General features: G+C 44.0%; 2 protein-coding genes across 3 annotated transcripts in view; one reads left to right on the top strand and one right to left on the bottom strand.

The window, feature by feature from the left end:
* The window catches only part of M1AP (meiosis 1 associated protein), an 86,762-nt gene extending 63,319 nt beyond the window's left edge, over nucleotides 1-23,443 (top strand). Inside the window, 6 exon segments of the mRNA XM_005906743.2 lie at nucleotides 214-312; nucleotides 315-375; nucleotides 1,339-1,480; nucleotides 20,311-20,517; nucleotides 21,602-21,742; nucleotides 22,690-23,443. Coding sequence (XP_005906805.2) covers nucleotides 214-312; nucleotides 315-375; nucleotides 1,339-1,480; nucleotides 20,311-20,517; nucleotides 21,602-21,742; nucleotides 22,690-22,872 — 833 coding nt within the window. The 3' untranslated portion in view covers nucleotides 22,873-23,443.
* A 456-nt stretch (nucleotides 23,444-23,899) lies between these two features.
* DOK1 (docking protein 1) lies at nucleotides 23,900-27,303 on the bottom strand. 2 transcript variants are annotated; one of them, XM_005906741.3, is made up of 5 exons: nucleotides 26,675-27,303; nucleotides 26,026-26,325; nucleotides 25,788-25,881; nucleotides 25,398-25,582; nucleotides 23,900-25,172 (listed from the first exon to the last, which is right to left on the bottom strand). In XM_005906741.3, exons 1-5 carry the CDS (start codon nucleotides 26,732-26,734, stop codon nucleotides 24,360-24,362), a joined length of 1,452 nt encoding a protein of 483 aa, XP_005906803.1. In that variant the 5' UTR covers nucleotides 26,735-27,303; the 3' UTR covers nucleotides 23,900-24,359. The 2 variants fall into 2 exon arrangements, with proteins under 2 accessions (XP_005906803.1, XP_070235954.1); XM_070379853.1 differs by lacking the exon at nucleotides 26,675-27,303 and having other exon boundaries at nucleotides 25,788-25,877; nucleotides 26,026-26,163.
* Between the last annotated feature and the right edge of the window lie 105 nt (nucleotides 27,304-27,408).

Genomic DNA, 27,408 nt, shown 5'->3' with positions numbered 1-27,408 from the left:
ACAAGAAAAAAAAATCATGTCACACCCAGAAAATAAAGTTACCTGTTATGTAGAGCAATATTATTTCAGACCTGCTCCTCTGTCCACTTTCCTGCCTCCCAGCCCTTACTTGCCTGGTGGACGCGGAATGGGTGGCAGATGATCTCTCTTAATCATATAGCCTGAGGTAACTTGTGACAAACAATCCCTCCCCAAATGCCATTTTTATTGCAGTGTGCCTGAAATGTGATCTCCAAGAACGACTTCTCAGCCCATCCCTACTCCCTGGAACAGCTGATGGCTCCTTGAGGATGGATGACCCCAAAGGAGACTTGGCACCCTCTACCAGATGGTTTCCCAGTCACCAGCCTCTTGTTACAAGCTCCGGGTGATCAAGTATGGTCCAAGAGAACCTCCCTAATCCATGCAAATATTTATTCTTATTGGTTCCAGCTAGGAAGACTAAGATAGAGGGAGGGCATGGGCATCCCCAAGTGTCAGGCAGCAGGGGGTCAATTCCAGAGTAGCAACTACAGGTGTGGGCGTGAAATAGCAAGGTCAGGCTGCTCAGTATGTGGAGATGAATGAGGAGACAGTGAAAGATATGTCTCAGTAGAATATTCTAAAGTCTGGATGAAGACTGGAAATCCAGAAAGTCTCTGAGAATGCAGAGGAAAAAAAGATAAACAGAACGATGTTTATCCATTCAGCAAATGTTTATTAAACACCTACTATGTTTAGACATCAGGACAGAGGTCTGATCGTCAAGGAACGAGTGGCACCTAGGATCTACCCCACCTTTCCATTTCTTTAAGTACTAGAATTCTTGTTTCTGAGAGAATCAGTTCCAGAGCTGAATTAGGAATGATGGCAAAGACCACTTTTACTGCTTCCTAGTTCTGTCACAGTGCCTATGTACAGGTATCTGAGTAAGCTTGTCTATGGACTTGGGCCCATGGATGCTGCTGGGGAAACTGCTTAAACGAAATCTCTTCTTAACTGTGTCTTCCGTCAGCATCTTGCCACAGAAGAACCAGGTCTGGGATGCAGATAGTTAGCATACTGTTGTATAATGTGGTTGCTGCAGCAGGAATGAATGGGACAGAGTAAGCTCAGGAGAGGAAATACCCATCAGAGTCTTGAGGTCTCAGAATAGGTGCTGCATTCATTCATTGACAGACTTTGAGACTCTGCTGTGTGCCATATACCCTGATAGGTACATCCTAAGGTGAATAATTCACAGGCCCTAACCTAAAGGATTTCACAATAGAGTCTTAGACTTAGGCTAAATTTAAGTGGGTCTGGGTCAAGGTTCTGGATATCACGAAGGAGCCTCACACTTCCATTGTCTCTTCCCAGGGCTCTAAAATCCAGTGGGGTCTGCGAATCATTGACATATGGACTCCCCTTCATCCTCAGACCCACAAGCTGTTGGCAGCTGGAATGGGATGAGCTGGAAACAAATCAGCAGCATTTCCATGCTTTGTGTCACAGCCTACTGGTGAGTGCCCATGTCACCAGGTGATGAAGAGTGTTAAAGTACCCACCAGAGGGAAGCAGCTAATTTAATCCTGCCCTGATCCCAAATCTGTCCCAGTCTTCCAGAGGATAGAGAAAAACTGGACATACTTTGAAATATGGATCAAGTATGACTTGCCTTTGTTGGTTTCATGCTATAGAGAATAATTCCTGAATTCCGTTATATGACACTAAACTTAAAAATCCCTGATTTTACATTTTAATGGCAACAGGAAATTGTCCTTAAGTAACTATATCTTAAACCCTATTTTCTTCCTATCACTATGCTGGATATTATGGTTTATTTCAATGAAGAACACATAGTCTATGCTAGAAATTGTGCTAAGTCCCAGATATTCAATCTATTATGGTAGACATTATCTGTGGTCTCAAAAAACTTTCTAATGAAAGAGACAGAATTAAATATGTATATTCTTAATTGTGAGAAGTTTATGAAGGAAAATAAGGGCTTGCTAAAATATAGCCTCTCTATAAAAGTGACGATTAAACTGAGATCTGCCAGATGAAGGAATTAGCTAGGTGAAGGGTGGCAGGAAGACCATTCCAGGTGCAGAGAAATCCATGTGCAAAGACCCAAAGGCCAGAAAGAGATGATCCTCAAATCAAGAATGGAATGATCATTGTGACTGAAACAAAATGAGCAAGAATAGAGAGAACCAAAAGGTGAGGAGCTAAAAGTGAGCAGGCTAAAATCATACCAGGATTTGTAGCCCAAACTGAGAACGTGGGACTTTATGTACAGAAAGAAATCATTAGAAATGACATCATCTATTTAAATGTTTAAATGATTAATTGTGCCAAAATTTAGAAATGAACTTTCCAAAGCAAAAATGAAAACAAGAAAATAAGGTAGGAGGGCGCTGAAATAGTCTAGGCAAGAGACGATTTTGGCTTGGTATTGGATATTGAAGTCAAGATGAGAAAAGTAAACCAATTAAAGCAGTATTTTAGAGAAAGAGAACTTGTGAAGGATTGGATATAGGGAGAGAGAAAGAGGAAAGTATCAAATAACTGCCTGGTTTCTGGTTTACCATTTCCTGAAATGAAAAATCTAAAACGATCATACACATGAAACAGTAATACAACACTGAGAAAGCAAAATGAAAAAACTGTAAATGCAATTCAGGGTTGAGTATAACTACTTAGTGGCTACAGAATAACAGTTTGACCCAGTAGGATATGGGAGATCAAGACAACACAATAATGTGTCTCTTTCACTATCAGAAGCAGACTTCTTTTTTCCTGTTTCAAAGCCCACACTCCCTTTTAGGTCCACCCACTAAGTTCCTGTTTCCTATCTGACGAACACCCATCTCCTGTCTTTGCAGAGCAGAGGCAACAGATACCTCCTGACTGTTAAAGCCCAACCACTCAGTTTACTATACTCTACCTGATTCCTCAGGATCTTGGAGATCTACTGGGGAGAAATTTCTCTCAAGGGGCTTCAATACATTCTTTTGAACATGATATCTTAAACAAACATTTGCATTTTAATACACTGATAGAGGGAGTATAAATTTTCTGAAAAGTGGTAACCCTCAACACTTTAATTCTACTACCAGGAATATAGCCCAAGAAAACAGTGAGGAAAGAGAGAAAAGTATGACCATAGGTATGGTAATGTTTATCTCGGTGTTATTTACAATGGTAAAAAACTGGAAACAACTTTAATGTCCTAAATAGAAGAATGGTTAAATTGAAATAGGGGAAAGGTTAGAAGAACAACAATTCACCCAAGCAATGAGGTATTATGTAGCAATAATAGTTTATAGTAAGGATGGGAAAGACTATTCTTTTCCATCCTGGCTTACATTACATGAGATTAGAGTCTCTCTGCCTCTGAACTTGGGATGTGAGAATCCATATTTATTCGTTCAACAAATATTTATTGAGCGCTTCCCAGGCGGTTCAGTGGTAAAGAATCCGCCAGCCAATACAGAAGACATAGAAGATTCGGGCTTGATCCCTGGGTTGGGAAGATGCCCTAGAGTAGAAAATGGCAACCCACTCCAGTATTCTTGCCTGGAGAATCCCATAGACAGAGGCGCCTGGCAGGCTACAGTCATTGAGGTTGCAAAGAGTCAGACAGGACTGAGCAACTAAGCATGCATTTATTGAGTACCATGTGCCAGGTATAGTTGTAGAGGCCAAAGAGACCTCTTCTTTAGCACTCCTCTCCCATGCAAACTCACAAGTATGTAGTTGATCCAAGTCTAGCAGATACCCATTTTTGGTAGCACTTATTATAATAAGAGCTAGTCACTTAACCAAGTGCTTTGCATATCTTAACTCATTTAATCCTCACAGTAATTCCATGAGATAAATTGCTATCCCTATTTTTACAGATAGAGAAGACTAAAGAGATCAAGTGACTTACGAAAGGTCACACAGCTACTGAAGTGATCTCGTCAGAATTTGAATGTAGTTCTGCTGACTACGTACTTTTAAAAAATATGTGTCATACTTTTAACTCCTTGGTTTCTGCTACCAGTGTAGCCAGATAAACACAGACTACAGCACCAAAGCTAATCCTTCTCCCTTCACTTAACACCCCGTGCCTCTGTACTTCACTGGACTCGAATTCACTTAAACTGGTAGGAGGTACTTACTTCCTTACCCATGTTGTGCTTCTTGTGCTCCACTCCATCAGATCAAAGACCACTCTCCTCTTCTAGAAAGGAAAGAAGCAAAATAGTGTTTGAATGGCTCTCCCTTCTTGCTTCTCACGTGGCATCTCCAAGCAGCAAAAAGCCTGAAAGGCAGTGTGTTATGGAGGGAAAAATTCACAAGCTTCTGTTCATTCATTCAACACCAAATATTTTTGGAGTCCCTACTATGTGACAAGACTTATTTAGAGTTTTAACCTTCCTGATCCTATTTTTACAAGTTCTCAGCACTTCTTTCTCACACCTCTTTCATATGTTCTTTCAGAATCTGATGTCATCGGCTCCCCATGTAAATCTTTTGACTTCTTTTTTTTTTCCTTCTGTTTCTCACTTTGTTGTTTCCCCTCCAGCTAACTTCTCCTTCTAACTTCTGTCTTTCTGTTAATAGCAGCCCCACCACTGTCTACTCACCCAGGCTTGAAACCTCAGGCACTTTCAGCCTTCTCACCCTTTACACCCATTTCATTCCTAAGTCATATCACATTTTTTCTCAGGAGTTGTAACTGTTCTTCCCTCCCCCTCCCCACTGCTTGTTCTCACCAAGACTTACTTCTTCAATAAACTCCTAATTTGCTTCCCTGTGTCCAATCTGTCACTCCTAATTTGCTCTGTTCTTTAAGTCAGGTTAATCTTCTTGAAGCATTCCCCTAATGTCACCTGATTACTTATGTCGTGCCTGCTCTAACACCATAACATCTACTGTATGTATTTTTTCCTCTCTATTCTTCTTATCATTATCTTAGGTCAAGTCCCCTTCCCCTCTTTCCTTTAATATTACAGTAATCGCTTAACTTGGCTTTTAGTGTTGCCCCTTGCCAATCCATTTTCCATACTGCTGCCAGATTAATCTTCTTGAAACACAGCACTGATCCTGCCACTCTTCAGCTTAAAACTATTTTGTGGCTTCCTATTAATCATATTTTAAAGTCTATATTCCTTAGCTAGGTAGTCAAACTCCATCCTTGCCTCCCGTTATTCTCCTTCCTATATCATACAGTCCAACCAAATTAATATACAAACTTAAAATCACCCCACCACTGAACTTTTTTTCACGTTTTCCCTTCTCCTATCTCCATCTGTTCAAATTCTACCTCATTCTGAAGGACTCAGCTCAGATGTTGCTCCTGCAATGAGGCCTTTCTGGATGCCTGTATTTACCAGAATGACTTTGTGCATTCTGTTTCTTTTTGGAGAAAAGTATATTTCAATTTGTTTTTAAAATATATGATCCTATGGTTTTGGTTAAAGCCTATGATATAAATTTGACTACCCAGACTCTAGGAAAACATGGTTGCCTTTTCCTGAAATTTCTACCACTTCCCCATTTTACCAACTAATTCCTCAGCCTTATTCAAATTTAGGTTTAGAGTAGAAACTCTTCTTTTGCTATCTCTCTTTGTTGGAAGTCAAGACCAGGCAGTCTTCTTTTCTTTTTTCTTTTTCTTTTCTCATTTTCTTTATTTGGTAGGAATGTTTTCAATATAATTCAAGTAGTACTTTATGCCAATAATGATTTTGTTGAGAACAGCAGCTTTTCATTTTTCTTTATAGTTCCCATGATTAGAACAGTACATGGAACACAGCAGGTTCTCAATAAATGTCCATAAATACCATTTAATTTTTTAATTTATCTTGTTTAATTGGAGGATAATTGCTTTATAGTATTGTGTTGGTTTCTACTATATATCATGAATCAGCCATAGGTATACATATGTCCCCTCCCTCTTAAACCTCCCACCCCACCTCCTACCCCATCCCACCCCTGTAGGTTATCACAGAGCTCCCTGCATCATACAGTAAATTTCCACTGGCTACTTAATTTTACCTATGGTAATGTATACGTTTCCATGCTACCCTCTCAATTCGCCCCACCCTCTCCTTCCCCTGCTGTGTCCACAAGTCTCTTCTCAGTGTCTGCATCTCCACTGCTGCCCTGCAGTTAGGTACATCAGTGCCATCTTTCTAGATTCCATATATGTGCATTAATATACGATATTTGTCTCTTTCTGAACTTACTTCACTCTGTATAATAGGCTCTACCTTGGTAGAACTGAGTCAAATGTGTTCCTTTTTATGGCTGAGTAATATTCCATTGTGTATATGTACCACAGCTTCTTTATCCATTCATCTGTTAATGGACATCCAGGTTTCTCCCACATCCTACCTATTGTAAATAGTGCTGTGATGAACATTGGGGTGCATGTGTCTTTTTTAATTATGACTTCCTCAAGGTGTATGTCCAGTAGTGGGATTGTTGGGTCATATGGTAGTTTTATTCCTCGTTTTTTAAGGAAGTTCCATAATGTTCTCCATAGTGGCTATATCAATTTGCATTCCCACTAACAGTGTAAGAGAGTTTCCTTTTCTCCACACCCTCTCCAGCACTTACTGTTTATAGATTTTTTTTGACGATAACCATTCCAGCCCATGTGAAGTAATACCTCCTCATTGTAGTTTTGATTTGCATTTCTCTAATAATGAGCGATGTTGAGCATCGTTTCATGTGTTTATTCGCCATCTGTATTTCTTCTTAGAAGAAATGTCTGTCTAGGTCTTCTGCCCACTTTTTGATTGGATTGTTTGTTTTTCTGGTATTGAACTGAATGAGCTGCTTGTATATTTTGAAGATTAATCCTTTGTCAGTTGTTTCATTTGCTACTATTTTCTCCCATTGTGAGGGTTATCTTTTCATCTTGTTTATAGCTCCCTTTGCTGTGCAAAGGCTTTTAAGTTAAATTAGGTCCTGTTTGTTTATTTTTGGTTTTGTTTCCATTACTCTAGGAGGTGAGTTATAGAGGATCTTGCTGTGATTTATGTCAAAGAATGTTCTGCCTGTGTTTTCCCCTAAGAGTTTTATAATTTCTGGTCTTATATTTAGGTCTTTTATCCATTTTGAGTTAATGTTTGTGTATGGTGTTAGGAAGTGTTCTAATTTCATTCTTTTGCATGTAGCTGTCTAGTTTTCCCAGCACCACTTATCGAAGAGACTGTCTTTTCTCTACTATATATTCTTGCCTCCTTTGTTAAAGATAAGGTGCCCATAAGTGCATGGATTTATCTCTGGGCTTTCAATTTTGTTCCATTGGTCTGTATATCTGTTTTTATGCCAGTGTTCCATTGGTCTATATTTCTGTTTTGTGCCAGTGTCTTGATGACTGTAGATTTGTAGTACAGTCTGAAGTCAGGCAGGTTGATTCCTCCAGCTCCATTCTTCTTTTTCAAGATTGCTTTGGCTATTCAGGGTCTTTTGTGTTTCCATACAAATTGTGAAATTTTTTGTTCTAATTCTAGAAAAATACCATTGGTAGTTTGATAGAGATTGAAATTGCATTGAATCTGTAGATTGCTTTGGGTAGTATAGTCATTTTCACAATACTGACTAGGAACATGGTATCTCTCCATCTATTTGTGTCATCTTTGATTTCTTTCATCAGTGTCTTATAGTTTTCTGCATACAGGTCTTTTGTCTCTTTAGGTAGGTTTATTCCTAGGTGTTTTATTCTTTTTTTGTTGCCATGGTGAATGGGATAATTTCTCTTTCTGACTTTTCATTGTTAGTGTATAAGAATGCAAGAGATTTATGTTATTAATTTTATATCCTGTGACTTTGCTATATTCATTGATTAGCTCTAGTAATTTTCTGGTGGCATCTTTAGGGTTTTCTATGTATAGTACCATGCCATCTGCAAATAGAGTTTTACTTCTTCTTTTCCAGTCAAGATTCTTTTTATTTCTTTTTCTTCTCTGATTGCTGTAGCTAGGATTTCCAAAACTATGTTGAATAATAGTGGTGAGAGTGGATACCCTTGTCTTGTTCCTGATCTTAGAGGAAATGCTTTCAGTTTTTCACCATTGAGAATAATGTTTGCTGTGGGTTTGTCATATATGGCTTTATTATGTTGAGATTTTTTTTTAATGCCTATTTTCTGGAGAGTTTTTTATCATAAATGTGTATTGAATTTGTCAAAAGCTTTTTCCGCATCTATTGAGTTGATCATATTACTTTTATCTTTCAGTTTGTTAATATGGTGTATCACATTGATTGATTTGCATATATTGAAAAATCCTTGCATCCTTGGGATAAAGCCCTCTTGATCATGAAGTATGATCTTTTTTATATGTTGTTGGATTCTGTTTGCTAGAATTTTGTTGAGGATTTTTGCATCTATCTTCATCAGTGATGTTGGCCTATAATTTTCTTTTTTTGTGTGGCATCCGTGGTTTTGGTATCAGGGTGATGGTAAGGCCAGGCAGTTTTCTAACCTGTTGTGGTAAAATACAGTTTATATTGTCCATGAAAAGTGTGGGCTTCGGAATCAGATGGTCCTAGGTTTCTGAAAGCTTCATTATTTTCCAATTGTGTGAACTTAGGCCATATACTTAACCTCTCTAAACATAAGTGTATTTATCTATTTGTGACCCTAACAAATCTAGTGGCCCCACATGCTGTAGTCTCCATATAAATGGCATATAAAGAAGCACTACCCAGAAGACAAATAGTAATTTTAAAATTAATTTATGTGTGCTTTCAAAGAACACCAAACAGGAAATAGTTCATTACCCACAATGATATTTTTCAAATTTTCTTCCTCTACTCCTCAATCATATCTAACCTGGAGATGTTCTAAGAGCCTTTCACATACATGCACACACAAAAACTAAGACTCTGTTCCAGTTCCTGTTCCTCTATCTCCTTCCTCTCTCAGCCGTATATATATACATATATTCTACAGATTGATTTAGCCTCTCTGACATAGTCCCTTCCCTCTTAGGTCCTGTCTCTCTTGACCTATCTAAAATATACAGGAATAGAATCCACACAGCTTCTCCTTTCATGAGTAGAAGTGGAGTGTGAGAGAAGGGAAAAGAGGGAGAAGATGGACATATTAGTAACCCTTGTCTCTTTCACATGTAAAACAAGACAATAAAAAATACCTCGTGTGGTTTTTAAGATGACTAAGTAATACTACATGTGTAAAGCACCTGGCATACATCTGGCATATGATTTGTACATAATGGTTGGTTAGTAGTTCTATGAATTACATATGTTTCTTTTTTATGGATTCTAATTCTCTGGAGAAGTTCTCCACATTTTAACGTATTTTTTTAAACAAACTAATCATAGTTATTTTAAGGTACTTTGCTAAACTCAACACCTGGATCACTTGTAGTTCTGTATCTATTGTCTCTTTCTTCATTTGGTTTTTAGACGTGTGTCTTGTCTTTTGGTGAACCTGGTAATATTTTAGTGAAAGATGCTCATTGTGCCTAGAGAAATTATAAAGGCTCCAGGTGGTGTTAGCTTCCTCTGAGCAAGTTTATCCTGCCCTGCACTAAGCAGATAATTTTGACAAATCATCCTTTTCTACTCAGGAGCTGTGCTGAGTCAAGGCTGGGCTGCAGTTCTGATAAGTCTCAATCTACCCCTGGTTTGCTCCAGGCCCTCTAGAATTTTCCACTGAAAACCTGGTCTATAATACGCATGATGATCCCAACTCTAATCACTGTTTCTCAAGTCTGCTAAAATGCTCTACTTCTAGAGACTTTCTCCTTGGGTGTTTTTGTCCTCTGCTCCATGCAGCCCCAGTATTTGGCAAATATTGTAAGTGAGAAACTGACTTGAGCAACTGTCTTACCCCTGTCAAATCTCCACCAAAAAGTTTTGCTGGTTTCTCTGTTCCCTTGCAACTGCCTCAGGAGATATAAATCCTAGATTATCAGTTCCCAACCACCATTCCCTTCAAGTCAAAATAAACATATGCCCTCAGGATTACAATACCTCTCTCATTTCTCCAAATTCTTCCTTTTCCAGAAACTTAGCTACCTCTCACTTCTATTGTCTCAGCACTTTCTCACAGCCCTCAACCAAATGGTTTCTATATATTTTTCAGCTTTCACAGATATTCTAGGCAGGAAAACCAGTCTGCCTCTGGCCATTCCAACCCACTTAAATGTAGAAGTTGAAGGTTATTAAATGTTCATTTATTCCCTTTTGCATCCTTTATCTGACTGGACAATCTGTAATACATTTTCTCGTTTACCCTCAGTTAGTTGGCTGGTTCCACCGTGTTCCCATTTTCAGGTTCCTGGGCATAGCTTCTAGCAAAAGTGGGCGGTTTGCATTTTTATGATCTTATCTAATCTTGGCTCTACTATCACCCTTCAACCCACTCCAGTATTCTTGCCTGGAAAATTCCATGGACAGAGGAGCCTGGCGGGCTACAGTCCCTGGGGTTGCAAAGAGTCGGACATGACTAAGTGACTGAGCACGGAGCAGCACCTTTTATTTCCTTTGTCCAGTCCCCCTAATTGTTTATTTTGTTGTTGTTGTTGTTGCCTTTTTCTAAACTTGGATAACCACTTTGGAGAATGTGGTAGGGAATTACATATTTAATTTTTCCAAGTATTTATTAGATGAATTTATTCATCACTAGGAAAACATCTTTTCAGTTACCAAATCCTACTACATAGTCCCCATTATGTAGCTAGTGACTCACTTTCCACATCCTCATTTCTCTTACAAAGTCATGTCTGTGTGAACTAGAAAAAGAAATGAAAATACCACCTATTTAACAGATCTTTATATTAAGTATTTAATAGATCTTTCAGTTTCCAACTTAAAATGTCAGAATTTCTGGATACACATTCCAGAGCTTTACAACCCATGTCTGCCCTAATTGGCCACAGAAGTGACAGGATTCAAGCCAAGGTATGCCCAGCAGAAGTCAAAGTACATAGGCAATGACCTGGTTGGGCTGTAAATGGGTGGGGAAATGGAAATTCCTTGGTTATATTAGGCAAAGAGTCAAGAGCAAGAATCTAAGCTGAGAGTGGGGTGATGGCAGGTCAAGAGCCATTTGTTAAAAATGATCAGAATGTAGTTAGAGTATACAGCCTCCAGTGTATACAGACAGGGGCTAGAATAGCAGGATGGCACAGCATCAGTAGCCTTCTTGTGACCCAGCCTCTTGCTTCATCTTTCACCATGTCCCTTCTATCCTCCACACCAGCCATACTTATAAATTACTAAATGTTTCCCAAAGATGCTAAGCTGCTTCACACCACCACACCCTTTTTCATGCTGCTCCCTTCCCCTTGCCTTAGCCACACAACAAATTTTTTTAACTTTTTTCCAGATTCTGCTTAAATACCTTCACTATGAAGCTGTTCCTGCCTCCCACCACAGCCTGCCCCTACTCTTTCTTTTTTCCCTGTCCCCACCCGTGTACCCATTGTCACATCTATTTCAACCTTCACAGAACTGGTAAATGGTATGAATGTGCACCTTAGCTCTCTAATGTTGAGAAATGTCACATTATTATATTTTTCTAAATAAAATTTTAAAAATATTAGTCCTCAAGTGCTAGGATATTAACATGCTCATAATCCTAGAGGGGCTAATAGTCCAGAAATGTGGGAAATGGCCCTTTGGTCTTCAATACATCTCCAACATTGTTGAATAGAAATGACAAGTGCAGACATCTTTGTCTTGCTCCTAATCTTAGGGGCTAAGCACCCAGTCTGTGTTGTTGGGTGTTGTCATTATAGACATCCCTGAACCGGCTAAGTCTGCTCCTGCCCCTAAAAAGGGCTCTAAAAAAGCTATGACCAAGGCCCAGAAGAAGGACGGCAAGAAGCGCAAGCACAGCTGCAAGAAGAGCTACTCCGTGTACGTGTACAAGGTGCTGAAGCAAGTCCATCCGGACACGGGCATCTCGTCCAAGGCCGTGGGAATCATGAACTCCTTCGTCAACGACATTTTCCAGCGCATCGCTGGCGAGGCATCGTGCCTGGCGCATTACAACAAGCGCTCGACTGTCACATCCAGGGAGATCCAGACCGCCATGCGCTTGCTGCTACCTCGGGAGCTGGCCAAGCACGCCGTGTCCGAGGGCACTAAGGCTGTCACCAAGTATACCAGCTCCAAGTAAATATAATATGCCTAGCCGCTGTTAACAGAGAAGGCAATGGCACCCCACTCCAGTACTCTTTCCTGGAAAATCCCATGGACAGAGGGCCTGGTGGGCTGTAGTCCATGGGGTCTCTAAGAGTCGGACACGACTGAGCGACTTCACTTTCACTTCACTATGATGTTAACTGTAGTTTTTTATGGAGGCCTTTGATAGGTTGAGGAAGTTCCATTCTGTTGAATGTTTTTATCATGAATTTTATCAAATGCATTTCCCACCTTTATTGAGTTAATTATGTAGTTCCGTCCATTAGTCTATTAACATGATGTATTACATTGTTTGGTCTTTCAGATATTATGCCAACCTTGCATTCCTAGAATAAATCCCACTTTTAGTGTATAATCCTTTTTATATTTGCTGGATTTGGTTGGCTGGTATGTCGCTGAGGTTTTTTGCATCTATATTTGTAAGGAATAGTGGTCTGTAATTTTCTTGTGATTTTTTTTCTAGTTTTAGTATCAGGGTAATACTAGCCTCGTAGATTAGTTGCAAAGTTTTCCTTCATCTTCTGTTTTCTTGGAAGAATTTGTGAAAGATTAATGATATTTATTTAAAGGTTTGGCACAATTCACCAGTAAAGCCATCTAGGCCTTAATTTTTTTTGTGGAAAATCTTCTAATTACTAACTGTATATCTTTACTTGTTATAGATTGTGCCAAAAAGTTTATATAGCAGGCCTGAGATTTCTTTGCTTAGAAAGTCCTACTTACAAGATTAACCCTTGTCTGGCATATGGGAATTTGGATTTAGGGAGTGTTCCCACCATCCCCCAGTGGCTCACTGTGCAAAAGTATGTGCTGACATCTGCTTTTCTTACAGGAGTCTAGAACTTTGGGATGTGCTGGGTACAAGGTGCTTATGTGACCAACCTCCAAAAAACTGTTGGGCACTGAGTCTCTAATGACTTCTGGTGGACAACATTTTACATATACTGCCACAGTTTAACACTAGAGGAATTAAGTATGTTCTGTGACTCTACAGCGTGTGTGTGTGTGCATGTTAAGTTGCTTTAGTCATGCCCCCAACTCTTTGCAACCATATGAACTGTTGCCCACAGGCTCCTCTGTCCATCGGATTCTCCAGGGAAGAATACTGGAGTGGGTTGCCATGCCTCATCCAGGGGACCTTCCCAACCCAGGGATCGAACCTGCATCTCCTGCAACTCCTTCATTGCAGGAGGATTCTTTACCACTGAGCCACCAGGGAAGCCCAACTCTGTAGGTAGAGGACTTTTAAAAGCTTACACTTTGTTTCCTCTGAACTTCACCCATAAGCCTTTTCTTCATGCTGATTTTCTTTTGTATTCTCTTGCCATAATAAGTCATATTTATGCTAAGTCTTGTGAGTCCTCTTAGTGAATCACTCAACCCAGGAGTAGTCTTGGGGACTCCTGACACAGATTTATTCAGAAGATTTTCTATTTCCTGTTGAGTCAGTCTTAGCAGTTCGTGTCTTTCTAGGAATCTGTCCATTTCATCTAGGTTACCTAATTTGTTGTCATACAATTGTTTATAATATTCCCTTATAATATTTTTCATTTCTGTAAGGTCAGTATTGATGCTACCTCTTTTTTTAATTTAATATTTATTTTTGTTTGGTGGTGCTAGGTCTTAGTTGCAGCATGTAAACTCTTAATTGAGGCATGTGGGATCTAGTTTCCTGACCAGGGATCAAACCTAGGCCCCCTGCATTGGGAGCACGGAGTCTTAACGGCTGGACCACCTGGAAAGTCCTGATGCTACCTCTTTTATTTTTGATTTTACTAATTTAGATATTTTCTCTTTCTCTCTTATCAATCTAGCTAACTGGGTTTTTACATTTCTATTGATCTTTTCAAAGAACCAACTTTGGTTCCATTGATTTTCTCTACTATTTTTATACTGTCTATTTTATGTTTTTTTACTCCAGTAATTTTTTAATTTCCTTCCTTCTACTTGCTTTAAGTTTAGTTTGGTCTTCTTCTTCTAGTTTCTTAAGGTAGAAGATTAAGGTTTTGATTTGAGATCTGTTTTTAGTTTAATAGAGGAGTTATCGGCTATAAATTTCCCTCTAAGCACTGCTTTGGCTATATTTCATAAGTTTTGGTATGTTGTGTTTTTTTCTTAAACTCATCTCAGATTGCTTTCTAATTTTCTTTGTGATTTCTTCCTTGATCCATTGATTACTTAGGAGTATGTTATTTAATTTTCTTATACTTATGAATTTCCCAAATTTATTTTCTTTGTTGATTTCTAATTGCATTCTACTGTGATCAGAGAAGATACTTTGGATGATTTTAATTTTTTTAATTATTACAGTTTGTTTTATGGCCTATCACATGATCTGTTCTGGAGAATGTTCCATGTTCATTTGAAAAGAATATACAGTCTGCTGCTTGGGGGTTTGGAATCCCATTTACCATCTTCCCCTGGTCTCCTCTGTGGAAGCCAGTATGAGAGCAGCAGAGGAGTTGTCACTGTAGCTTCTTTTTCTTCCCCTCCTGCATCCTGCCTTCTGGAGGGAGAGAATAAGCAAATAATGCCAAAGCAACAACTTCTTCCTGATGCCCTTCCAGATTCCAAAAATCCCCAGGTATGCATGGCTTTACTATCAGATCAGATCAGTTGCTCAGTCGTGTCCAACTCTTTGCAACCCCATGAATCGCAACACGCCAGGCCTCCCTGTCCATCACCAACTCCCGGAGTTCACTCAGACTCATGTCCATCGAGTCAGTGATGCCATCCAGCCATCTCATCCTCTGTCGTCCCCTTCTCCTCCTGCCCCCAATCCCTCCCAGCATCAGAGTCTTTTCCAATGAGTCAACTCTTCGCATGAGGTGGCCAAAGTACTGGAGTTTCAGCTTTAGCATCATTCCTTCCAAAGACATCCCAGGGCTGATCTCCTTCAGAATGGACTGGTTGGATCTCCTTGCAGTCCAAGGGACTCTCAAGAGTCTTCTCCAACACCACAGTTCAAAAGCATCAATTCTTCGGCGCTCAGCCTTCTTCACAGTCCAACTCTCACATCCATACATGACCACAGGAAAAACCATAGCCTTGACTAGACGGACCTTTGTTGGCAAAGTAATGTCTCTGCTTTTCAATATGCTATCTAGGTTGGTCATAACTTTCCTTCCAAGGAGTAAGCGTCTTTTAATTTCATGGCTGCAGTCACCATTTGTAGTGATTTTGGAGCCCAGAAAAATAAAGTCTGACACTGTTTCCACTGTTTCCCCATCTATTTCCCATGAAGTGGTGGGACCGGATGCCATGATCTTCGTTTTCTGAATGTTGAGCTTTAAGCCAACTTTTTCACTCTCCACTTTCACTTTCATCAAGAGGCTTTTGAGTTCCTCTTCACTTTCTGCCATAAGGGTGGTGTCATCTACATATCTGAGGTGATTGATATTTCTCCCAGCAATCTTGATTCCAGTTTGTGTTTCTTCCAGCCCAGCGTTTCTCATGATGTACTCTGCATATAAGTTAAATAAACAGGGTGACAATATACAGCCTTGACGAACTCCTTTTCCTATTTGGAACCAGTCTGTTGTTCCATGTCCAGTTCTAACTGTTGCTTCCTGACCTGCATACAAATTTCTCAAGAGGCAGGTCAGGTGGTCTGGTATTCCCATCTCTTTCAGAATTTTCCACAGTTTATTGTGATCCACACAGTCAAAGGCTTTGGCATAGTCAATAAAGCAGAAACAGATGTTTTTCTGGAACTCTCTTGCTTTTTCTATGATCCAGCAGATGTTGGCAATTTGATCTCTGGTTCCTCTGCCTTTTCTAAAACCAGCTTCAACATCTAGCTGTAATTTCTCTTCCTAGACACATATGACAATGAAATGTGTCTCTTCCCACAAGCAATGCAAAATGAGTGCTCTTGGCTCTTCCCTACTCTCAATGGCTGCCTCAGGAGCTCTCCCACTCAGGAGTGGGTCAGTGCTTCTTTAATGGATGGATTTGGTCCCAGGTCATTATCTTGATGGGCTTCCCTGGTGGCTCAGATGATAAAGAATCTGCCTACAATGCAGGACACCCAGGTTTAATCCCTTGGTCAGGAAGATCCCCTGGAGAAGGGAATGGCAACCCACTCCAGTATTCTTGCCTGGAGAATTCCACAGACAGAGGAGACTGGAGGGCTACAGTTCATGGGGTTGCAAAGAGTCACACATGACTGAGTGACTAATACTTTCACTTTTTCATCATTGATGGCAAGTCAAAGAAGGAATGGTTTAGTGAGATTAGAGTTTTTACTTGATAATAATAAACTCCCACCTGCCCCTCTAGCAAGGCCTACACCAGTGCCATTGAATTGTCCCTTCTACTCCTGTTTTCCCATATACTAGAAATAAATAACCACCTCTTCTTCTTTTTCTTTGAAATCTATAAAAGATCCATCTGGCTGTTACTAACAGAAAACCAACCCAACTCTACTTTGAGTAAGAGTTTATTTTTCTCATGTAACAAAAGAGCGAGGACAGAATTCTGGGGCTGGTGCAGTTGATCAGTGCTGTCGAGGACCCAGGCTCTTGCTGTTTTCCCATAGCATCCTTAGCAGGTATACTTCATCCTCATGCCTGCTGCCTCATGGTCATAAGCTGTCTGCTGCACCTTAAGATCAAGTCCTGTCCTAGGGAGAAAGAAGGGGCAGGGTGCAGGCGCAAAAAGCCTGCCAGCACATTACAAAGCTTTTCCAGAAGCCACTTCTGCTGATGTCTCATTATTTAAGTCCACATTACATATCACTGAAAGACTAACAGAGAGAAAGGGGGTGGGGGCAGTGTCCAGGAAACCAACAGTGGCTGCCACACCACACCTTCCTTCAGAGCTTTAGTAATTAGAAGTGGGGAGGATGACTTTAATCAGGCTGAACTTGGAATACAGCATGCCATTCAATTCTCCCCCTGTCACACCTGTTCTAATAAGAATCAACCTCCACCTCCTAAAATCTAAACTCCCTGACACCTTACATAGCAAAGTCCCTAACCACAACATAAGTATAGAAATTTTTTCACCCACCTTCTGGTAAATTCAGCATCCAACTCATGCTCCTTTCTTTTGAATTAGAAAAAAACATATTCTAAAGTACTCAGCAGTCATCTAATCATTCTAATCCCAAAGAAGGGCAATGCCAAAGAATGTTCAAACTACCATACAGTTTTGCTCATTTCACATGCTAGCAAGGTTATGCCAAAATCCTTCAAGCTAGTCTTCAATTGTATGTGAACTGAGAACTTCCAGATGTACAAGTTGGGTTTCAAAGAGGCAGAGGAACCAGAGATCAAATTGCCAACACCTGTTGGATCACAGAAAAAGCAAGGGAATTCCAGAAAAACATCTACTTCTGCTTCATTGACTATGCTAAATCCTTTGACTGTGTGGATCACAACAAACTATGAGAAATAAAAGATGGGAATACTAGACCCCTTACCTGTCTCCTGAGAAGCCTGTATTAAGGTCAAGAAACAACAGTTAGAATCTCACATGGAACAACGGACTGGTTCAGAATTGGGAAAGGAGTACAAGGCTGTATATTGTCACTCTGCTTATTTAACTTCTATGCAGAGTACATCATGCAAAATGCCATGCTGGATGAATCACAAGCTGGAATCAAGTATTGCTGGGAGAAGTATCAACAACCTCAGAGATGCAGATGATACCAACCTAATGGCAGAAAGTGCAGAGGATTTTTTTTCTTTTTCTTTTTTTTTTTTATTCTTTTTTTTAAAAAAAAAGAAAAAGAAAGTGAAGAGGAACTAAAGAGCCTCTTGATGAGGGTGCAACAGGAGAGTGTAAAAGCTGACTTGAAACTCAACATTCAAAAAACAAAGATCATGGTATCTGGTCCCATTACTTCATGGCAAATAGAAGGGGAAAAATTGAAAGCGGTGGCAGATTTTCTTTTCTTGGGCTCCAAAATTACTGTGGATGGTGACTTCAGCTGTGAAATTAAAAGAGGCTTGCTCCTTGGAAGGAAAGCGATGACAAACCTAGACAGCATCTTAAAAAGGAGAGACATCACTTCTCCAACAAAGGTCTGTATAGTCAAAGCTATGGTTTTTTCATTTGTCATACACAGATATGACAGTTGGTCCATAAAGAAGGCTGAGCACCAGAGAATTGATGCTTTTGAATGGTGGTGCTGGAGAAGACTGTTGAGAGTCCCTTGGACTGCAAGGAGATCAATCCTGAATATTCATCAGAAGGACTGTTGCTGAAGCTGAAGCTCCAATACTTGGCCATCTGATGGGAAAAGCCAACTCACTGGAGAAGTCCCTGATGCTGGGAAAGACTGAAGGCAAAAGGAGAATGGGGAGGCGGAGGAAGAGATGGTTAGATAGCATCACCAACCAAACAGACGTAAATTTGAGCCAACTCCAGGAGACAGTAGAGGACAGAGGAACCTGGCATGCTGCAGTCCGCAGGGTCGCAAAGAGTCAGACGTGGCTTAGTGACTGAACAATAGCAACGAAGTCATTAAGCACTGTTCAATTTGAGGATCCCAAGGTCTTCTGAGACACCCCCATGCCACTGCCTTTTCTCAACCTCAGATACCTGGTTTGTCAATTAACTATTTCCATCACAGGTTCAGTGCCTGTAGGAACAAGTCAACCCATGACCTGGGTAACATGCTCAAGCTTGGTTCCAGGACTTCAAATAATCACTGTCCAGGAAGAGGTTAGAAATTCAGAGTCAAAATAGGAGCCTTAAAGTTCAATTTCCCTACCTCTTACTTTCTCAGGATGTTCCTGGGAAATGCAGATAAATTAATATCTTTACCATTCTAATAAGGGTATATTTGCCTGTCTTCTTCCAGAGCCTCTGTCAATCTGTAAATTAGTCCAGAAATTTTAAAGTGCCCTGTAAAATCCTTTCAAATCAATCTTTTCCCAGTCCTCTGATAGTTCCCACATCAGGAGTTACTTTTGAGAGATCTCATGTATTTCTACATATCACTTCTCTAACATAATTTTAGCCATTGTCCCTAAAATCAATAGACTCAAATTCTAGGGATCATAATTTTTTTGTGTGCTGCATTCAGATTTTTTTAGTAACTCCAGTATATAACAGTTGTGAATTTGCCTCATAACCCTGAGGTGTAAGAAATGTCACACTGCCATAGTTTTAGCCCCCAGAGACTTGCCACAGTGGCAAGATATTTTATTCTCCAAGGAGTCTTAGAAGGGTAACCAATTGCTCCAGTTCGCCCAAGACTGAAGTGTCTTCTGGGATACAGGACTTTCAGTGCTAAAGATGGACAAACTGAAACAGTTGGTCATCCTAAATCTTGGACAAACAGTAGTTTACAAACCTTCTGCTTCACGTGTCTAATGAATTTCTATATACCCATACCTAGTGCTTGGGACATAACGGGCATTCAACAAATTCTTAATAAATAAACAAACTAATCTACAAACAAATACATGAACCAGCATGAAAAAAAAGATTAAAGTAATGATAATAATCCAAACCCTGAGCCACATCAGAAGGTACTTGAAGGATTTCCCTGGTGGTCCAGTGGCTAAGACTCCACACTCCCAAAGCAGGGGGCCCAGGTTCAATCCCTGATCAGGGAACTAGTCCCACATGCTGCAGCTAAAAAGCCTGCATGCTGCACCAAAATCTAAGATCCTGCACTCTGCAACTATGCCTGGCGCAGTCAAACAAATAAATACTTTTTTAAAAAAAGAATTGGGAGTCTAGTAATAAGCCCTCACTTTTTACTTGAGCCAACTGAAATGGAGTGCCCTGCAATTTCCTAATATCACTTCCAGCAAACATCCCTTCCAGGCTTAAAAAGGCCATGTCCTAGGACCAGGGGCAAATTCTCCCCATGCACACATAATACCGTGAGTTCTATATCATTTATTTCCAATTTGACAGACTTGAGAAGCATCAGGTACTTTCCAGACATTTTGGATCTGTCTTCAGGAACACAGTGCATCTCCAGATAATAAGCAAAATGTTAGAAACCATGAACTTCTGCAGGCACCTACCACCTGCCTGGCTTACCAGACCCCCTCAGAGTTCTGTGCTGCACAAAATGATGGCACTGCTTTAAAACGTCGAGAACTAGTTGAGGGGAGGGAGAGTAAACAGGTCGGCAATTGGGACTAATCTTCCAAACATGCCAAAGACTGAAGATGAGCCTACACTTTTGTGTCTTTGTTTCAGAAAAGAGAATGGCTGCTATTGGCCAAGGGGGAGCCCCTGAACCGAGAACACAAACTGAGAGAGCCCGCTAGCACCTTCTACGTGATCCTGCCATCTCACTCTCCCACTCTGCTGGTGAAGGCAGTGGCCACTCGGGAACTGATGCTGCCCAGCCCTTTCCCCCTGCTACCTGAGGACATGCCTGCTGACAGCCTTAAGACTGTGGAGGCAAGTGAGCCCGGATCTCATGGGATAGAGGGGAGAGAAGAGAATGGAGTTCAAGAAAGGGATGAGGGAAACGAGTCAGCCCCAGAAGGAAAGGACCAGGGAGCAGAGGGAGAAGTGGTTCCAAGAGTATGGTAAGAGGAACAGAGAAGAAGGCCAGGAACTGAGGTGAGGCGGAAAAAAGCACGCATCTGTGTGATGGTGTGTTCTCATGGGTCCGTCTTTGCAATCTCTGAATGCATGTGTGTGTGCCTGTGTTTGTACGCCTCTATCTCTGAGAGAAAGAGGAAAAGGCAGCCAATATAGGCGCTGAGAATAGGAAGAGCTTTAAATGAGACTATGATGCAAAAGAGGGAACAGCTCTAAGGCCAGTTTTCTCCTTCCCCTCCTCTCATCTTGGATTGGGATTCTGGATTTCCTCTGCCAGCCTCCCCATCTGAGGGTGGGAGGGGGGCTCACGGCACAGAGAGCTGGAACCACACCCCTGCTGCTAGATTCCTGGCTTACGTGCCGAGAGGACAGAGCCTGGGATTGTGCTCTTGGCTTGGCAGCCACAGGGATGCGAGAGAGGTGGGCACGAGTGGCCGTGGCTCACTCAGCGTCTCACTTCAGGGCCAGTTGTTTCCTGGCACAGGATGTTGTGGCCGGAAAACCTGACTGCTCAGGAATGCTCTGCTCGCATGTCCTCTGGTTATGCTCGCCTCACAGGCCGAGAACTCAGTGTACTTGCTTTGCAGACTGAGCACCTCAGCCCCCAACTCACCCTCCCTCACAGCCTCACACACTGGCTCCCTTGTAACCCTCACGGCACTCTGGCCTTTCTCAGAATCCTTGTGACATGGTTCTTGGGGCCAGAAAGCTCAGTGTCCCTCACTATTCGGTTGCTGCTTGTACCCCTGCCTGACACTTCACAAGCACTCAGACCTGGGGGCCTGAACACCCAAGAGGGCACGCATCTCTCTCACACCCCTCAGTGAAGCCCAGGGCCATCACACCTCCTCAGCTTCTCACGCTCAGGTCTCTGCCTGACATCTTGGGTTCTGTGACCTCACGTTTCCCAGTGAGGCGCCTTGTCTCTCTTCTTCAGAGCATGCTTGATGACCTGGAACTAGAATCCACCTACAACCCCTTGGAAGTCTGGAGCCACCTGTACTCACACCTGAGCAGCACCTTTGCCAACCCTCATGGCCGGTTCCACCCAAGCTCGAAGAGCCGGGCTGTAAGAAAGGTACTTCCCTCCTTCCCCGTTATGCCCAGAATGCCAGAGTCCTCTTCCCCTGTCCCCCATCCAAAGGAGATCCTCCCTGATATCCTCTGGAAGAACAGACCAATGGGAAGAGAAGCCTTTAACCCTAGACAAAGAAAATTACAACCCTTACACAGTACTGGGACTTTTTTTGCTTGGGCATTTACATAAAATATTTAGTTATCTTAATTGCAGTGTTTGGGAAATTCAGTAGTCATTTAACAGATCACTGTCCCACTAAGCAAACTGGCTGCGTTGGAACCACAACCGCAGCCTCTGTTGAAAGAAGGTGGGATAAGAAATGCCCAAGGGGAGGGAAATTAGTATTTACCAAGCAACAGTTATTTGCCAGGTTTTATGACATGTACTCTCACATATATTTTTCTGATTTAATCCTCACAGCATCCCTACAAGGTAAGTGTTATCTCATTTTACAGATGAGGAAAGGGAGGCTGACCAAGGTTAGAAGCTTAGAGACATGGCTCCAGTGACAAGAGTTCAAGAGAGAAGAGTAATTGGCGGGGGCGGGGGAGGATTTATTTTTATGAAATCCATGTTCTGTAGTATATGGGCTTCCTTTTGTGCTCTTATAAATCTTTTTCTTGTTTCTCAGTAACAAAGCCTGTAGAAAAAAACTTTTGTCTTACCTGAAGTTACAAGAGAAAGAGGTTTCCAAACTACAGACAGTCTAGAGAGGGGAATAGAACCCACCATGAGTTAGCTGTTTGGCAAGCAGACAGAGGAGGACACTCAGCTGGGAGATAGGCATTGTGGAGGCTAGGGCCCCGGGGACTCCAGTGCTCTGGGCCTTAAGGCTGTCACTCATGGGACCCAAGAAGCAGTTAGGACTGGAGACCTAGCAGGGAATGGAATAGGAAATCAGGACTTTGTCTAGTCTTCACAGAAAGCTCTTCTTGCTTTCTCTGCAGGCTCAGCCTTTGCAAATAAATCGAGTGCGAGCCACAGTGGCCCCTCTGCCTATGACTCCAGCCCCTGGCAGAGGCCCCAAGATGCCAGCAGCCAGCAAAGCTTCCTCAGAAGTCTTCTTCCAGCCTCCTATGGAAGAGAAGGAGGAAGAAGAGGCAGAGGAGGAGTATCCCTTAGGGCCCTAAGTCACTAGCACCATAGCCCGACTGCCCTGCTAAAGCACATCCATTCCAAGGTCCCAGATCTGTCCCACAGTGGCTTTCTGTAGCCAGACTTGCCTTCTGTCCACCTGACCCTCTGCGAGTTCCAGGTGACTGGGAAACAGAGCCTTCCCCTCCTCTGCCTCCAATGCTTTCATCACCCCACTCCTCAGGCTATAAAGAGACACATCTGACCCTCTTCTTTCTCCAAGAAGGGACTTATTTTTCTTTTGGATCATTTGATACTGTTAACACAAATGAAGAATAAATACCCAGTAGGTCTCCACCATTGTTAGGAGTATTCCCAGACCCAAATTTCTCCTTGTAGTTCTGTGTAAGCAGGTGGATGATGTCAGGTCACCTTCAGGAAACTGGACCTCAGGAGAGAAGGATGAGGTTTTCCGAGCTCATGACAAACAAGTAGGAGTGAAATCTAAGCTTCATTTCAAAGCCTGTGCCCCTCCCATCACATTGCAAGTCCCATCAGCCTTCAGACAGAAAAGTGGCTGGTGCTTGCTACCTACATGCAAACTGTGTGTGTGTGAGAGAAAGAGAGAATGAGAGACAGGGGAGGGGGGCATCCTAGAGCTGAGAACGGGGGAGAGGGTGGTATGAAAAAGGCCTGTTTTCCCTCCCTGTTCCCCTTTCCTCACACCCACCCAGCAGCCTTGTCCATCCACAGAATAACTACCATTTGTAAAATGCTTATTCTGCACTTCAAATCAATTAAGTACTTGAGAAATTTAACTCCTTCCATACAAAAAAACCTGTGAGGTTGTGCCTATAATTAAGGGCAACAGGGGAAACTGAGGGTTACCGATGTTATACCCAGGGCCTCACCCACCCCAGGTGGGCCTAAGTGGACCTTTCAGACTCTGAATGGTCACCCCCTCCCTGGGGCCCTTTCCTCCTTCAGTGGCCCCTAATGCCTTTCTGGTTCTCCTAACCCCGTGTCTGCCCAGTACATCTTGCCCCTCTGTCCCCTTTATGACTGTTCACAGACATAGACCTCTTAAATCCAAACTGACTTTAATGAGAATAAAACTTACCCCCCCCAAAAAAAAAAAAAAATATATATATATATGGTAAAGAACAATGAAGCGGGAGGGATCCAGACACAGCTCAGTGTCTCCCTTTACAAGGAGACATACAAGCCTCTCCATACAAGCCTCTCAAACCATACCTTGTCTGACCAAATACCCTTTTCTATAGTTCTGCTCCAGCAGCTATCCCTTCCTTTGGTGGGGATGATTTAGAGGTGCTGGCCTCCCCCAGATCCCATCCCTGAGCCCCTTTATGACTCTGTCCCGCTTCCATGACTTCTTGGGACAGATCATCCTTCCCTTGACTCCCCTTGTACCCCGGTCTCTGCACACAGGCCCCTCTGGTTCCTGCTGGTTCTAACAGGTTTCTTTGATCCCGTGCCCCTTCCCCATGGTCCTCCTATCGGCAACCTCAGCTTCGCCCAGTTCTCACGTGGAACCCTCTGACTTGGCCCCAGTCCTGTTAGTCACTACTCCAGAGAGCCCACAGTCCCAGCTCCCTGAGGCCCCGCTTTTCTGGACCTGGCTGTACAGGGCAGTGTCTGAGCTATGGCCTTGGCTGCCACTGCCAGTTGCAGCACCAGATTCAGATAAGGCCAGGCCCTGGGGCTTGGGAGCTGGAAAGGGCTTTGTGCTCCGAGGGGGTGGCACAGCATAATCATCCGTGGCAGGGTTGTAGGGGAGCTCATAGCCCTCCTCCTTCACCCGAGCCTGGCACCACCACGCATCCTTGGGCTCCTGAGGCAGATCATAAAGGCCCCGGAGAGTGGCTGGGGCCAGGCCCTCAGGTTCATCATAAATGGGGTCTTCTTTAGGGTCTGTCAACTTGGCCTTTATCAGCTTTTGCTGCACATGTTCACACAAGTCCCAGTAGAGAGCTTTCTTTAACTGTGTCCCCTCCCCTGCCCGAGCAGGGGTGCTGTCCAAGGGGTCTGAGTACAGGGAATCTTGGGAAGGGCCTGGAGGAATGCGCAGGGAGTCTAAGGGTTCAGAATACAGGGCTGGAGGGCTTCCTGGGAGCTCCAGGGGGGCCGCGAGGGAAGCCAACTTCCCGTCTGCCACTTCTCCTTCATGGGAATCAGCTCTGAGAACATCCTGCCCCTGGCCAGCCTTTCCCTGAATCTTCTGTCGGTGGATAGCAGTCTCGACTGCCTGAAAGATGTCATTTCCCTGTGCCGTCTGGAAGGTGAAGGTTCCAGGGCCGGAGGGACAGCGGCGGCCAGCCTCAAAAGAGAACATAACCTGAAGAGGATGTAGAGGGAAACACGTTACCAGGAGACATCAGAGGAGGTGAGTCACAGGGCTAGAACTAGTTAGGGGACCTACAAAAAAGAGACCACTGGAAAGGGAGGTTGGTCATGGTCTAGGCAAGAAAGAGTTATCTAGAGTGCAGTCTCCCACCTTCCTGTCCACCCCTCCCACAGGTGCCCAACCCAGTCAGCCAGTCCTGTCTTGACAGCACCCTACCTTGTCACGGCCATAGCGACGCAACAGAGTGTAGGGCCAGAAAAGAAGTGGCTCCAATATCTGCCTCTGGGCCCCCGGGGCCAGAAGAGTCAGCCTCTCTGCCTCCACTCTCAGCACATAGGAGCCATGCAGGCCACAGCGCTCGGCGGCCTCAGTCTTCTGCACCGTTACCCAGAACTGGGATCCTGGAAGGAATATACAATTAGACTGGGACCCGGCCAGGACTGGGGTGGGGGAAAGGAGAAGGGAGCAGGTTGTAAACATACACACACACACTCTCTCTCTCTCTCTCTCTCTCTCTCAAGCCAGCTCTCAGGAGCTTCCTACTTCCCCTCCTAGGACACCCTTTCTTTCCACCCCATCCCTGCTGGGGCTTTTCAGGCCATCTACCTTCCCAGGAGGGGCTATACAGCGAGTTCTCCAGCATCTCCAGGGCGGAAAGCTTGGGTGGGTTCTCGGCAGGTGCCAGGGCCCAGCTGCCTTTCTGGGGTAAAGAGAAGGAGTATGAAGGAGGCTGTGATTCTCTCACCCCGATTCCCAGGGTCTGAGCCAGCCCAGTTCCTCTGCCGCTGTAACTGCTCCCACCCCGCCTCGCCTCTTGGGCCCAGTGCAGCCCCGAGCCCCTCACCGGAAAGGCGTTTTGGCACAGCGTTTGCACCCAGGCTGCACTGGACGGCGCGTCGGCCGCCAGCAAGTGGGATCGCTGTGCGGTATCCAGGCGAAAAGCTGCGGCGCCAGGCTCAGGGGGGCTCTCCACTGCCACGGGGGCCACGCTCACACACTCTGCCAGACGGATCACCTTGCAGTCCAGGCGGCGCGAGCTCCCTCGGCCACCTCCAGAGCTAGACCCCTTGTGGTCAAAGAACTCGAGCCGCGCGACACCGTGGGGACTGGCCGGGTAGAGAACCGCCCAGGTCTTCCTCCATCTCTGGGGAAAGAGCCGAGAGACGCTGGGGAGGGAGCGAACAAGCACTGGCTGCCCGGCCCCGACGGGGGAAGGAAAGACCCGCGCGGGCCGATTTCAACACCAAGGCTTCCCGATCGCTGGCGAAGTTTCTCCTGGAGGATGCCGCTCTGTCACCCCAGGGCTGGAGAGGCATACCAGGAGGCCGGCGGACACTACTCCGAAGAATGTGCAAAGCATTTTAGCGGGAACGTCACGGGGCTCTCCGGGTCCCGGCGCCGCTCCCCTACCCGCCGCGAGCCCCCTCCCTCCGTTTGCGCTCAGTCGCCCACCCCTAGCTCTGATGGGGTTCAGCAACCCCTGCCCACACTACCTTGGTCCCGAAACGCTGACTCTGCAAAAACAGCGGCCCTTCCATCACGGCCCCGTCCATGGCCCCCGGCGGTTCCTTCCGCGCTTCCTGGCCCGGCGGGCCCGGAGGCGGGGCGGGGCGGGGCGGGGCTCGCGGGAGGCGTTCCCATCCCTCCCCAGCCTCAGCGAACCCAGAAAGGGGAGGAAGGAGATGGGCCAGAGGAAGGGGAAGGGGTACCACCTCTAGACCCCCACCTCCAGCCCTAGGTCTCACTCTAGTGGCTTCACCGAGAGAAACCCCGTGACTTCGGTCAGAGGACTCTGGCTCTTAGGCTTGGGGGCTGCGTACAACGTCAGATGCTCAACGTGACATCAGAGTGAAGGCCGTGACATCATCTAGAAAATGCCTACGGGCACCCTGGGGCATTGGAGGGACTTTCTGGGCCTTCGAGGCTTCAGTTCCCCGGACCTGACCCGACCCCTGCTCCGCGGGAATTCGGCTATTTACGATCCGCAGAGCCGGGGACATGGGGGAAGGGCTGGGGCTGGGGACTGAAGACTTCCCGGAGCTCGGAGCCGAGTCGCCGCACGGGGCGCAGCCCGGGATAGTCTGCGGCCCCGTGGCCTCCTGTGTGTCCAGCTCTCTGACCGCAGCTGCCCGGCACCCAACCCGCGGGAAAAGAGAGCTTTATTAAACAAGCTGGGAGGGGCGAGGAGGGGGGCGGGAGGGAGATTGAGCGGCGGCAGCGGCCAGCT

The sequence above is a fragment of the Bos mutus genome, chromosome 11 (genome assembly GCF_027580195.1).
Source record: "Bos mutus isolate GX-2022 chromosome 11, NWIPB_WYAK_1.1, whole genome shotgun sequence".
Classification (NCBI taxonomy): Eukaryota; Metazoa; Chordata; class Mammalia; order Artiodactyla; family Bovidae; genus Bos; species Bos mutus.
This window is presented reverse-complemented; position numbering and strand designations above follow the sequence as displayed.

Coding starts and splice junctions, on each gene's coding strand:
- DOK1 (XM_005906741.3), bottom strand. CDS start 26,734: ATGGACGGGGCCGTGATGGAAGGGCCGCTGTTTTTGCAGAGTCAGCGT. Junction 26,326..26,674: donor GTCAGCGTTTCGGGACCAAG/GTAGTGTGGGCA, acceptor CTCTTTCCCCAG/AGATGGAGGAAGACCTGGGC. Junction 25,882..26,025: donor TGTGCCAAAACGCCTTTCCG/GTGAGGGGCTCG, acceptor TCTTTACCCCAG/AAAGGCAGCTGGGCCCTGGC.